Below are 13,743 nucleotides of genomic sequence, written 5' to 3' on the forward strand. Positions count from 1 at the left end.
GATTTTCAATAATTTTAAGTTTATTGGAACTTGGAATATCTATGTCCAAATAGATTCCCTATTTAACTTCATAGAATTCAACTTGTTTAAGTTGAAATGCATGTTTTATTTTATTAATTAAATGATGTTCAAAAATGACAACTTTAACAAGTTTGTCCTAATTTAGACAATAAACCATGTTATGTCTTAATTTAGACAAGAAAACATGTTTGTCTTAATTTAGACAAGAAATCATGTTTGGTCTTAATTTAGACAAGAAAATATGTTGTCTTAATTTAAGACAAGAAAAATATTTTTTGTCTTAATCTAGACAAAAAAATATATTTATCTCAATTTAGACAAGATAAAATCTTTTTATCTTAATTAAAGACAAGAGTTGTCTTAAATTAAGAAAATATTAAGAGGATTCTTACAAAATGAATTTAGACATCCATGTTGATAAAAGGAGACTCTACGTTTGACTATCACTCTTTTATTTATTATTAATTCTTTGTAAAAAAAGATGGATAATAATAAAATAAGAGTCATTATTCAACAATGAGTTTTATTTTATGAAGAACTTTAAATGATAATTAAAGAATTAAATTATTTATTCTTTAATTTTAATTTTGATAATTATGGAGCATGTTTGATGCTTCCATAACTCTAAAGGATGGTCAAGATTGATTCAAAAGTATTTGATATTGATTAAACCTTTGAGGCAAGAGTTTTAATAAAAAGAGAAGAGATTGGAAGAAAATAAACATATGTACTTTTCTTGAAAAAGTTTCAGTCTTCAAACCCTCTTCCTCCTAACTTTGTCATATCTCTTTTCCTCTTTCCCATTCTTGGTTGAATTTTTTGAAAGAAAAATAGCCATTAATTTTTAGGAAGAAAATAAAAACCAAATCGATTGCCATCTTTTAGTATAGCATTCCACACCTTATCCACTCAAGGTTCAAGTTGAAAGCATTCTTGAAAGGTAAGTGGTAAACTTATTTAGTCAAGAAATCAATCATTAGTATGGTGGTGTCCAAAAATAAGAGTCTAAAAAAATGTACTTTCTTTTCTTGCTTAATAGATTCTTATTTTGAGGATGTGATTATGTTACCTGCAATAAGAATGATTTGTGTTTTTACTTGTGTAATTGGATTGCTTACTTCTTTTATAAAAGAAAATTTTTGAAATCCATGCTTTACACAATCACATCAATCCACTTAGATTCAACTCCAACAACTATAACCTCTTTACCTCTTTTCTCCTTTCTCTTTCGAGCCATTTCTCTATCTTCTTTTCACTTTTTCTCAAAATGTTGGAATCTATACTCAAAAAAATGAAAAATACATGAAGAAATAACAGAGACTCAGTAGTTAATAATAAAAAGAAATACGAAAAAGTTTTGAATGTGAAAACCTGTTTGAGGCATGCTATGGAAAGCACTAACTTCATTGTAGATTTCCATCACAACCTCGATGCAAATAGCAATCAATGACATCTTATTTCCAAGATACAACGGATTGCTTAATGATTTTCTAATGTACACTGAAATAGCAACTATGAAGAACTCATAAATCTCTCAACTACTCTTGAAGGAATTTTAGAATGCAGTAGAATGGAGTTTTTGTAAACCCATAATGCTTAGAATGATCTTTTGAGAAAAACGAGATTAGGAGAATTTTTGAAGCCAGGATACATGAGATGAATCTCTCGACTGCTCTTAAAGGAATTTTAAAATGTTGTAGAATAAAGTTTTTGTAAACATGAAATGCTTAAAATGATTTTTTGATAAAGAGTAGATTAGAAGAATTTCTGAAGTTAGGATAGAGGAGATGAAAAGTGCTTTTCAACAATGAGGGAATGGATTTTATAGATAGTGAAAAATCACCAAAGTGTTTCATTATACATACACATCTATTCATGAAGTGAACAAATTTTGAATCATTAAAATAAAACAAAAAACCAACACAAAATACCTTCAAAATAAAAAAAAAATTGACTAAAACACTTGAAAAATGGATTAAAATTCTGTCAAAATTCATTGTATTTTTTTTTAACAACATGGTAGATATTGAGTGGGAATCTCAAATGTGTTGGCAAAGTCAAGGCAAGTAAAAAGTAAAAAAAAAAAAAATCTCAAAATGTGTTGGCCACGTCTATAAGAGTTAAGTCTACATATGTTACAAATTTCATCTACTTGCCACCCAAGCCTTGAGGAAGGTATAGGTCTAGACTTGGGCAATCAAAGACAAATAAATGTGATTAAAGGATAACCATTGACCATTCACTCTTTAATTGTTTCATCAATACTAGTATCTATTTGGTCTAGTTTATTTTTAGCTTATCTACTTTTTAAATCCAAAAACTAGGCCAAACAGTATTTTGTAAAAACTCTTAAAGAAAAAGTAACTTTTTTTTTAAAGAACAAAATTTTGAAAAAAAAACTTAAAAAAAAGCTCCAAATATGAGCTTTCTCTTTTCTTTTTTTTTTTTTTAAAAAAACACGTCAGTTTCTTAGAAGAGTTATTTTTTTCCCAAAAAGATCTTCTCTCAAAAAATACCTCCTCCCTCTCTCCTTATCGATCTCCCTCTTCTCTCCCTTTTTTGCCAAATCATCCTTTTAGGGCTTTTTTTTTTCTTACAAAAATTAAGGAAAAACAACTCAAAATTCAAAACTGCATTCCGGTATTATTTCTTCTTTTTCTTTCTATTTTGTTTTTCATTGTATTTTCTATTGTTCTTTTTTTTGGCTTTGAAAACTCTTTTTATTATTTGATATTTCTCAATTTATTATTGACCATTATGTGATGTTTATTTGTTCTTAACTTCTTTCAGGTGTATGAAATATTAGTTGATTATGATTGAAATATTTAGTCAAATAGGTCAATGGTTGTTGAGATAAATTAACTGAAAATTGAAAAGTCAATATTTATACTCGTTTGTCGTAACTCAATTTTGAAGAATTTTTTCTTTTAAGTATAACAATACGCTGCACTACAAGAAAATTGAAATAGACTTTAATTCCTTTAGCAACAAGAATTGCAAAACCTCTGAACTTCTTAGTAGTGAATTCCACATTTGAGCTAATAGTATATAAGAGATGATGTGGCACTCCTTGACAAAATAAATAACCGATTAAAAATGGAAAAAAATATAAAAGTCAAAACCTTTTTGTTCGTGGAGGGAAACTTTGTTGGTGAGGATATCAAGACCTTGATAGACTTGTATGGAATTAGCGTTGATGATTTCAATAGGAAAATGGGTTGCCAAATCAATAGCTAAACGTGATTTTCCTAACCCAGTTGAATCCATTATTAATGCCACCTCGAGTTCTCTTCCTTGTATGTAACATCAATTTTGTTCAACTCCAAAGGTCATAAATTTCAAGCCAAGCTTTAAAAAATAACAACAAATATTTTTTATTTTCTTCTTTTATCTTTTAGCAATTCATAATATTATAGGGGAAATTATATTTTTTTTCACACTCATCTTTTTTTATTTGATTCAATTTTTTTCTCCTGATTTATTAAATCCCCTTTATAGTAGTTTTAATTAAAATTAAAGTTTCCATAAGTTGTTTTGCCAAACAGCTTATCTATAAAAAAGAACTTATAAAAAGTAAATTTATCAAATAATTTTAACTTAATTTTAAAAGTTATTAGTTTTCATAAGAGATTTATAATAGTTTTTAAACTAAAAAAATACCAAACTAAACATGCTCTAAGTATAGAAACTACTGATTATATTAGAATAGAGAAGAATAGAAAAATTATTGAACACAACACAATACCATCAAATTAAAAAAAATGGATATTTGATTTGGGAAAAATAATAAGATATTTGATTTTATACTAGAGCATTCTATTTAATAATTAATGTAAGTATTCTCTATTAAAAAATTTCATTTGAACCTCTCACCAAAAAATAACAAAAAAAAACTGATTTTTAACATTTAAACTTGTCCATAGAATATGTACGGACAGTGTTGGCTTTCAACTTTTTCAGTGTGCAACAATTCTTGCCTTTCTTGTTTGGTGAGACGTCCTTCCATCTTATTGATTGTTGGGCAAATGAATTGACTCTCACGAGTAACTTTGATTACACCGCTTTTGCTCCCCATGTTACGGGAAAGCACCGGAGGGAATGCCGAACTGCAGCTCTCAGCATTACGGTATCTTGTAGGACCCTGAAATTTTGGCCATGTCTTTATTTCATTGCCAATTCCACGCATGTTTTTCTCTTGTTTGCATGTGTTTTTTTCAGACGTTTTTCTTGTGTGGTTGTGTATGTGACGACTTTACAAGTCAAAATATAAGGTCATCATTGCATGTGATACTCCAACTAGGGGAAGGTTATCTCCTTCCTATTCCCCTGTCCTTTCCGTAAATCAAAGAGAGGGTGGGTACTGGGTGGTCACATTAATGCCCTATGCTGGCCTGTTGGCCACCAACACCAAAGAACCTGGGTTTTTTGCTGTATACACCATGCACGTTTATCACATGATTGTCTAGGCTCCCTCTTCTTTTGCTATATATAAAACATTGGCCTGCTGGCCAGAATACCGTTGAAATCAAAAAACAATTTCAATTTCCGCATTTTGACAAATGGGCAGTGCCTCTAGAAAAACTTTCCTCCCCCTTGAGCCAACTAGCTTCACAAATGAGTCCAAAGCAGTGATTGATTTCATTGCTGACTACTACAAAAACATTGAGGAATACCCAGTTCAAAGCAGCGTTGAGCCTGGTTACTTGTCAGCAAAGTTGCCCAACTCTGCCCCTTATTGCCCTGAATCACTGGAAGATATACTCAAAGATGTCAATGATTGCATCATACCAGGCCTTACTCATTGGCAAAGTCCTAACTTCTTTGCCTATTTCCAAGCAAACGCTAGCACTGCTGGTTTTCTTGGAGAGATGCTTTGCTCCGGTTTTAATGTGGTTGGCTTCAACTGGATTTCATCTCCTGCTGCCACAGAACTTGAATCCATTGTCTTGGATTGGATGGGCAAACTGCTTAAGCTACCATCTTCGTTTTTGTTCTCTGGAACTGGTGGTGGAGTCTTGCACGGTAGCACATGTGAGGCTGCAGTTTGCACTTTGGCTGCAGCGAGAGACAAGGCCTTGAAAGAACTTGGTGGTTGGGAAAATATAACCAAATTAATGGTTTATGCATCTGATCAAACGCATTTCACTTTCCAAAAAGCTGCTAAATTAGTAGGCATTCCACCATCAAATTTTCGGTTCATCGAAACATCCTTATCAACAGGGTTCTCAATGTCATCTGACCAAGTTCGTTTGGCTATTGAACATGATATCAAATCAGGTTTGGTGCCATTGTTCTTATGTGCAACCATTGGGACAACAGCCTGTGGAGCTATTGATCCCATTGCAGAATTAGGCAAAGTTGCCAGGGAATACAAGCTTTGGCTCCACATTGATGCAGCTTATGCAGGAAGTGCCTGCATTTGCCCCGAGCTCAGGCATTTCCTTGATGGAGTTGAACTTGCCAACTCCGTCAGCATGAATCCACATAAATGGTTTCTCACTAACATGGATTGTTGTTGTTTGTGGATTAAGGAACCCAGGTTCTTAGTGGATTCATTGTCAACTGATCCTGAAATTTTAAGAAACAAGGCTAGTGAATTCAAAGCTGTGTTGGACTATAAAGATTGGCAAGTCGCATTGAGTAGACGATTCAGGGCTTTGAAGCTTTGGATTGTGATCCGCAGGCATGGCCTGGCTAACCTGGTGTACCACATTCGCAGCGATATCAGCATGGCCAAGCGGTTTGAGGCATTCGTGGCTAAAGATGACAGGTTTGAGATAGTGGTGCCGAGAAAGTTTGCATTGGTTTGCTTCAGGCTTAAGCCCAAGCAAGAGCTTGAAGGCGCAGAATTGAACTGTAGACTGCTGGAGGCCATAAATTCAAGCGGGAGAGCTTTCATGACTCATGCAGTTGTGGGTGGGATTTATGTCATTCGCTGTGCGATTGGGACAACTATGACTGAAGAACGCCACGTGGATGCTTTGTGGAAACTCATTCAAGAAAAAGCTCAAGGTTTATTAATGGAGTAGATTAACTAACAAATAAATGAAGAAAGGGTTCTAAATCTAAATGTAATTACTTGTTGATCAGTGGTGTTCACAGGTCAGGTTATCTGCCCGATTATGTTTGGGTTTGGTCATGAATTTTTGGATTCGGTCTGGCTTGAGAAAATTATTATATTAATAAATAATATATATTTTTAGCTTAATTTTACAATTTTAATACATATTAAAATGTAAGGGGAAAAAGCATTTAAACAAGCACTTAAATTAGATGAGAAATTATTTAAACTCAACCAATATGATTAGAAGATTGCCACATATTCCATTAAGATATATTAAAAAATTAATAAGTTAATATGACAAGTAAAAATATATGTAACGCTACTCTAACCATGCTTGCGAAAATTTAAAACCTCCACACAAACGGTGTATAGAATAATCGTTCAAATTAGATTTTTCATTTTGTCAAATCCTATTCTATAAAATAATTACGACGTCATTTACATGCTCAATAAAATGTTTGCATGTTTAGGAAGTTCGAGAAATCGTTAAAAGACGATATTGCCCCTAATGGTACCATTAAGTCGATTAAGCCTTGAACTAGTTCAAATAGGAATTTTAAGGTGAAATTAAAAGTTTCACAGCTCGGGGATGACTCAAAATGGTAATTCGGAGTTCGAGGAGCAATTTGGAGTCAAACCGAAACTTTCACTATCTAGGGGTAAAATGGTCATTTGCTACTTGGGACAAAATGAGAATTTTGAGAAATGATTTTTTTGGCCCCATTTAACTTATTGGAGTATGATTTGAGTATTGGAGTGCAATTTGAGAGTTTCGCAGTGAAAAAGTTTAATTCCGGTGATTTTTGGAGTGTAGGGGTAAAATCGTAATTTTTCCATCCACGGACAAAATTTGAGATTTTGAAAGAATTTACATCAAATTTGACAAATTGGAGCATGGTATGAGTATAAGGGATGAAAAATATGTCTATGGGCAATTTTTCAATTTTTGGGATAAAAATGTAATTTTTGACTTTTACGGGGGTAAAAGTGTAAATTTCAAAAATTACTCCACCAAGACTTTGGATAAGTCTGAGAATTTTATCTAAGCTATGGATATGTGGGACAAGTGTATGGTCAAAATTTGGAAATAAAAGGATGGCTAGAATTTAAGAAATTAATAAAACAAAAAAAATAAATAAAATAATATTATATTATTTTAGCCTTTAAAAATGTCAAAATTCCAGAATTCTCATCTTCTTCAGCTGTCCAAACCAGGAGAGAAAAAGGGGGAAAAGAAATAAGAACCCTAGCTGAAAAAATTTGGGAAAAATCAAGAGAAATCAAGAAATCAAGCATTAAAAAGGTAAATTTCATTGATTTTCCTTGTGATTTCACTACCCATGCATTTTTTTCTCATTTCCATGCAAAATTAGAAAGTGGGTATAGACACCCATGCTGGCCAAACCTCCATGGATGAGTTTTGAACTTGAGTTTTGGTTGATTTTAATTGAATTAAGTGATTTTAGTTAGGTTATATTGAAATATAGCAAAAATAAGCTAGAGAAATAATTTTCTCCCATTGAAACCCATTATGCCGAAGTTTTTAGGGGAATATTGGCTGCTGATCTTGATGTTTATTTGAGAAATTATGATGAATAATGATGAATTATGAGCTTAAAAAAATAATAGAAATTTTCGGAGCAAAAATATGAATTTTTACCCACTAGGGGTATTTTCGTAATTTGCTACTGGGATTGATAATTTGCACCACACTGAGGAACATTAAGTCAATTTGGATGCAATTGAGGTATAGAAATTGAAAAAAATTAATTTGGAGTTAAACGGACACGTATATCGATTTATCGGGTAAAAGACCGAAATAGGCAAACATCGCGTTTAGGCAAAATTTAGACATTTTGCACTTCATATCATGCATTAGTAGTATAAATTAGTTTATTTTGGTTTGGTACCAAAGTAGTAAACCTCTTAATTGTGCAATTTGTCAAGGTGGCGAATCCTCTGGTAAGGGCAAAGAAATCGCACCCGAGGAGTAATAGTTGGAGTACCCGAATTTAATTTTCAGAAATTATGAGTAAACTTATTATCGTCTTAATTATCTAGAGTAGTTTTATACAATTGTGTGATTTTATGAAAAATGAGTTTAAATGGTAAATTGCTATGTTTTAAGAGAAATTGTGATTTTATAAAATGATTTTATAAATTTTCTGAAAAATCGAATACTGGTTTTGAAAATAGAGTAATTGGAGACTGCCTACTTGTGTTGTAAAAAAATTATATTTTAAATTGAATGGCTTATGACAATAAATGAGCATGAATGGCTAAACTGATTTTAATGTTAGAATTATTTGTATTGTGTATTTAGCCTTGAGAGGCTAGGTTGCGATAAATTGCCATGTCATGCAGAAAAAGATTTTATAAATAAGGTGGTAGATAAAAGATTAGCTACTGCAGTGGTGGGCGGTTCCATGGGCTAGCTTATTAGAGGGGCACGGTAAACTCCTTTATATTCTCACCTCGGTCGTAGAGGCGCGTAGGGTATCTCCTGAGGTGGGCTTTTTGAGTGCACTTCACGTGGACCACCGCGTGAGAGTGAGACTCAGCCAACGCCAGGGAACAACTATGTTTCAAAATAAAAATATGATTTATGCGAAATCTGAATTTTTAACAGCCTTAGCGGACTCGGTTGGATACCTCTGGTCCAGGTGTCACCGAGTACAGGATTTGGCATGAGTCAAGTTTTGAGTAATTCACGAGCCATATTGATTATTTGGTTGAAATGAATATTCGTGATGTGAAAAATTTGCTGAAGTTAATTATTTTTTAATTATCTCAATTTACTCGCCTTTAGATAGTTTAGATGGTGTTTGTTTACTTACTGTGATTTTATAATCTCACCACCCTCAATTCCCCACATTTTAGGTTCATGATAGCCGGTAGATAGTCGATTGCATCAAGGACTTCAATTAGCCTTGCATTGTCAAAATTATAGGTCCACAGACTCGCATTTTATTGGTTAGTTTGGGGCCCACGTGTTATTGTAAAAGTAATTTTATACTTTAGTTATTTGATTTAAAATATGTATGAACATATTTAGCATTTACACCATGTTTTTAGCGAGTTTCGGTATTATCGAATAAAAATGACAAAAATGCCCCTGTGAGCTAGAAAATAATATTTTATTATTTTGATTTAGAAACGACTTATGATTTCTTGAAATGCAAGATTTAATAACTATCGCTCACCGGGGAGATGCGGAAGCTGATGCTAAGCCTTGCGGGGTTCCAATCGGCATTCGGGGTAATGAGTGTCTATCGGGACGTCGCGGCAGTTGTCACGGGCCCGATGGGAGTTTCGGGTCGTGACAATTTAAGTGGTATCAGAGCATGGTTTAAAGATCAAAGATTTTGATTTTAAAGCTTTGGATTTTAAAGTTTTTGGTTTTAAAGTTGTTTTAAGAAATCCACACTGACACTGCGTGGCCCAAGTTAAGTTAAATTAAGTTAGTCAAGTTAAGTTAAGTTAGTCAAGTTAAGTCAGGTTAGGTAGAATAGAATACGTGCATCTGCATATAGAATTTGGAGTTGTTTAGACTTGTTGTGGTTTTTCTTATAGATCTTATGGGAGCTATAGGAACTCCTGTTCCCAGTAATTCACTTCCTTGTTAATGTCATGCAAAGGTCGTAAATAGGGTTGTCGTTCGGGTTTAAAATGCTACCCGTGACACAAGCCAGTGTTAGAGAGATCTTAAACGAATACTGTTAATGAAATGATATATCCCTCTGATTATGGATGGAGAAATTTGGAGTTGAACAAATAGGCCGTGAAATTTATTCATTTGGTGGAGTGTATAAATTAAGCATTGAGGTAAGAGTAAATTCATACATATGTGCATGAAGATAAGAACACTATGTTAATTGAGCATGTTATGCCCATATAAAAGTGGTGTTAATTTCAATTAAGCGATTGTGAGATTTTAAAAATTGATTAGATCTATTATAGTTCATGGATATAAGCACGTAAACTAACTCGAGAGTAAGTACTAATGATTACTATAATTGATGTGTGGTCATGAAGTAAGAAGTTAGTAAACAAATTTACTCTAAGGATGAGCTTGAACTTAGCTATGCATAGTAAGGAGGAGCCAAGGGACTAAAGGACTAGATGTGGAATTGGCAGGTTGAGGTTAAACGACTTGGAAATGTCGAATCTAGTCTAAGTGCCATTTGAAGTTCTATAATTGAGATTGATATACGAATTACTTAAAAGATCAATTTAAAAGTTAATTCGGTTCAAAGTGTGGCCTATAATACGAATGATCAATCTTAAAGGTGATCTCCCCAAAGCAAAGAATTTAGAAAATGTTGATGTTCGTATATACTCTAAGAGAGAGAACTTCTGCATCCTAAGTTTAGGACAACTTTGATCTTATGATTGCAAAGGCAAGGTGTAATAACTAAGTAAATTATTCACTTAATAAATGTGATTGATTATTGATGAATAAAGTCAAGATCTTGACGTTTAGTGGAATACAATTTGATAATTATGTATTTATAGGTTATTTGGAGACAATTTCTTCATCAAATTTGCACTAAATGCTATGGTAAAGGCATATCAATGTTAATATGAAAATGTATCCAGGAATGATCTTAACATATCACCAAAGGAGAATTAAACATGTTGAAGTTAATGTTCTAATAGTGTGCATATGATAGAAAGCTAGTTTGTAAGTTGTAGCTTTCATGAAATATATAAGGATTATCAATATATGGACATACACTTGGAGTTGTAATTTACAAGTTTGGAGTATTTAAGATATGATTAAATGGAATTAGCATTAGTTAAGGTACGTGAATCTTCTAATTAAATTTTATGGAGTATGCATGATAGTAGAAAAGAGGAACAGAGTGCCGTGATACTATATGGTGAAGTTACTATACAATATGGTAAGAGTATTCTAAAGTGGGATTTATTGACTGATGATGAGTGAAATTGTAAAGTTTCTTTATTGCCTTATATATTGGCATGTAAGAGAAAGAAAAGTTAGAGAGTTTTTGAGATGGTTACATAAAAAACAAATTAACATGGGGAGTGTTAAGATGAATAATATGATGACTGAAGTCAAATCTTAAGAAATAAGGAAGATAAGAGATTAAGTCTTGTTAAAGACTAATGAGGAAGCGAGCGAAAGGTTAGATGAATGTATGAGTTACTGATAAGAGATGTCAATACCAAGTGAGGAAAAATGTAAATAAAGATTTCAATAATGATATAGCAAATGAGTTGATATAGAATATTGTTATGAGAATATACTGATCTTGTCTTGACTTTGTTGAAAGGAAAGGATTAGTAACAACACAAGTAAACTAGGTGACATGCTAGAAACTCTTAGAGATAAATTAAAATATGAGTAGTTGGGTATACCTTTATGGAAATGATATACTTGGAGTATGAAAGAGCAAATAAGTGATTTGGTGTTTCAAGAATATTTAAATACCTTTGAGGAAGAATTATACATTATACGAGATGAGTATAAGATGTGTGATTTTAAAACTTGTTGAGGAGCCTAACGGCTAAGTCACAAGTTAAGTGATCGTATGCTGTGAGACATAAGTCTTAGATAGATATTCCCAATGAAATACTCAAGAAGAGTTTTGCTACGGATTTCATGAAAGCAAACACTAAGTTATGTGATTATAAAAAGGAAGCTGTAAGTTGAAAGTGATATTCATATTAATATTGAAAAATACTTGAGAAGAATCTAGTTTCAAGTTTTACAATTTCAGGTACAATTTGTAAATTGGTTAAGAAAAAATGATGTTATATTTATATGAAAGAGTAGAACAAAGGATGATAGAAGTTAACCTTGAAAACGAAGTTAGATAATGCAATTTTCCTAATACATTATGGAAATTGGAATTCGAAAATGCTTGAGGTATACATGATTCAAATGAGTTTGAGTCTTAAGTGGCAAATCAATATCGTAATGCAAGAAAGATACAAGGTAATATAGAGGCATGAAAGATGATTAAGGACAAAAGGATGACTTTGAGAAATTATGATATTGCATCGTATTCAATGATCAAATCAAGGTAGATCTTGGAAGCATAAATGGGATTATAAGGCATATACACATATGTGGGGTTGATATTGTGATCAACTAAAATGAAGAATGATTTTTAGTGAATTAAGATTCAAACTTAATATATGATGAGTGATGTATGTAGTACCATGATAAGAAATTTTATCAGAAATTGAACTATGTGAACATAAAAGACTCTAGGAAATAGTCAAGGAGATAATATCAAGGAAATATGATCTATAGCATGGTTAAGCTGTACGAGATGGATTAATATGATTAAGAAGATTGATATTTCATACCTGTGAGATAAAGAAGAAGTATGTGGAAATAATGGAAGAAAATATCCCACCTTTTCTTTGAGTTTGATAAGTGAAATTTTGAAGATAAAATTTTATTTTAAGGGGGGTAGTGTTGTCAAATCCTATTCTATAAAATAATTATGACGTCATTTACATGCTCAATAGAATGTTTGCATGTTTAGGAAGTTCGAGGAATCGTTAAAAGACGATATTGCCCCTAATGGTATCATTAAGTCGATTAAGCCTTGAACTAGTTCAAATAGGAATTTTAAAGAGTTTCACAGTTCAGGGATGACTCAAAATAGTAATTCGGAGTTCGAGGAGCAATTTGGAGTCAAACCGAAACTTTCACTATCTAGGGGTAAAATGGTCATTTGCCACTTGGGGACAAAATGAAAATTTTGAGAAATGATTTTTTTGGCCCCATTTAACTTATTGGAGTATGATTTGAGTATTGGAGTATAATTTGAGAGTTTCACAGTGAAAAAGTTTAATTTCGGTGATTTTTGGAGTGTATGGGTAAAATCGTAATTTTTCCACCCACAAACAAATTTTGAGATTTTGAGTGAATTTAGGTTAAATTTGACAAATTGGAGAATGGTATGAGTATAAGGGATGAAAAATATGTCTATGGGTAATTTTTCAGTTTTTGGGGTAAAAATGTAATTTTTGACTTTTACGGGGGTAAAAGTGTAATTTTCAAAAATTACTCCACCAAGACTTTGGATAAGTCTGAGAATTTTATCTAAGCTATGGATATGTGGGACAAGTGTATGGTGAAAATTTGGAAATAAATGGATGGCTAGAATTTAAGGAATTAATAAAACAAAAAAAAATAAATAAAATAATATTATATTATTTTAGCCTTTAAAAATGTCAAAATTCCAGAATTCTCATCTTCTTCAGCTGTCCAAACCAGGAGAGAAAAAGGGGGAAAAGAAATAAGAACCCTAGCTGAAAAAATTTGGGAAAAATAAAGAGAAATCAAGAAATCAAGCATTAAAAAGGTAAATTTCATTGATTTTCCTTGTGATTTTCACTACCCATGCATTTTTTTCTCATTTTCATGCAAAATTAGAAAGTGGGTATGGACACCCATGCTGGCCAAACCTCCATGGATGAGTTTTGAACTTGAGTTTTGGTTGATTTTAATTGAAGTAAGTGATTTTAGTTAGGTTATATTGAAATATAGCACAAATAAGCTAGAGAAATAATTTTCTCCCATTGAAACCCATTATGCCGAAGTTTCTAGGGGAATATTGGCTGCTGATCTTGATGTTTATTTGAGAAATTATGATGAATAATGATGAAGTATGAGC

At 32.3% G+C, this 13,743-nt stretch overlaps 1 protein-coding gene across 1 annotated transcript; it reads left to right on the plus strand.

Annotated features, from left to right (window-relative positions):
* Positions 1-4,558: 4,558 nt before the first annotated feature.
* LOC18599967 (phenylacetaldehyde synthase-like) lies at positions 4,559-6,177 on the plus strand. Its single transcript, XM_007030181.3, has one exon. The coding sequence runs from the start codon at positions 4,581-4,583 to the stop codon at positions 6,048-6,050; it is 1,470 nt and encodes a 489-aa protein (XP_007030243.3). The 5' UTR covers positions 4,559-4,580; the 3' UTR covers positions 6,051-6,177.
* The last annotated feature ends 7,566 nt before the right edge of the window (positions 6,178-13,743 follow it).

This window comes from Theobroma cacao, chromosome 5 (assembly GCF_053813885.1).
Source record: "Theobroma cacao isolate CCN51 chromosome 5, ASM5381388v1, whole genome shotgun sequence".
In the NCBI taxonomy this organism is placed as follows: Eukaryota; Viridiplantae; Streptophyta; class Magnoliopsida; order Malvales; family Malvaceae; genus Theobroma; species Theobroma cacao.

Excerpts from the sequence above, each read along its gene's own strand:
- LOC18599967 (XM_007030181.3), top strand. The coding sequence starts at position 4,581 with ATGGGCAGTGCCTCTAGAAAAACTTTCCTCCCCCTTGAGCCAACTAGC.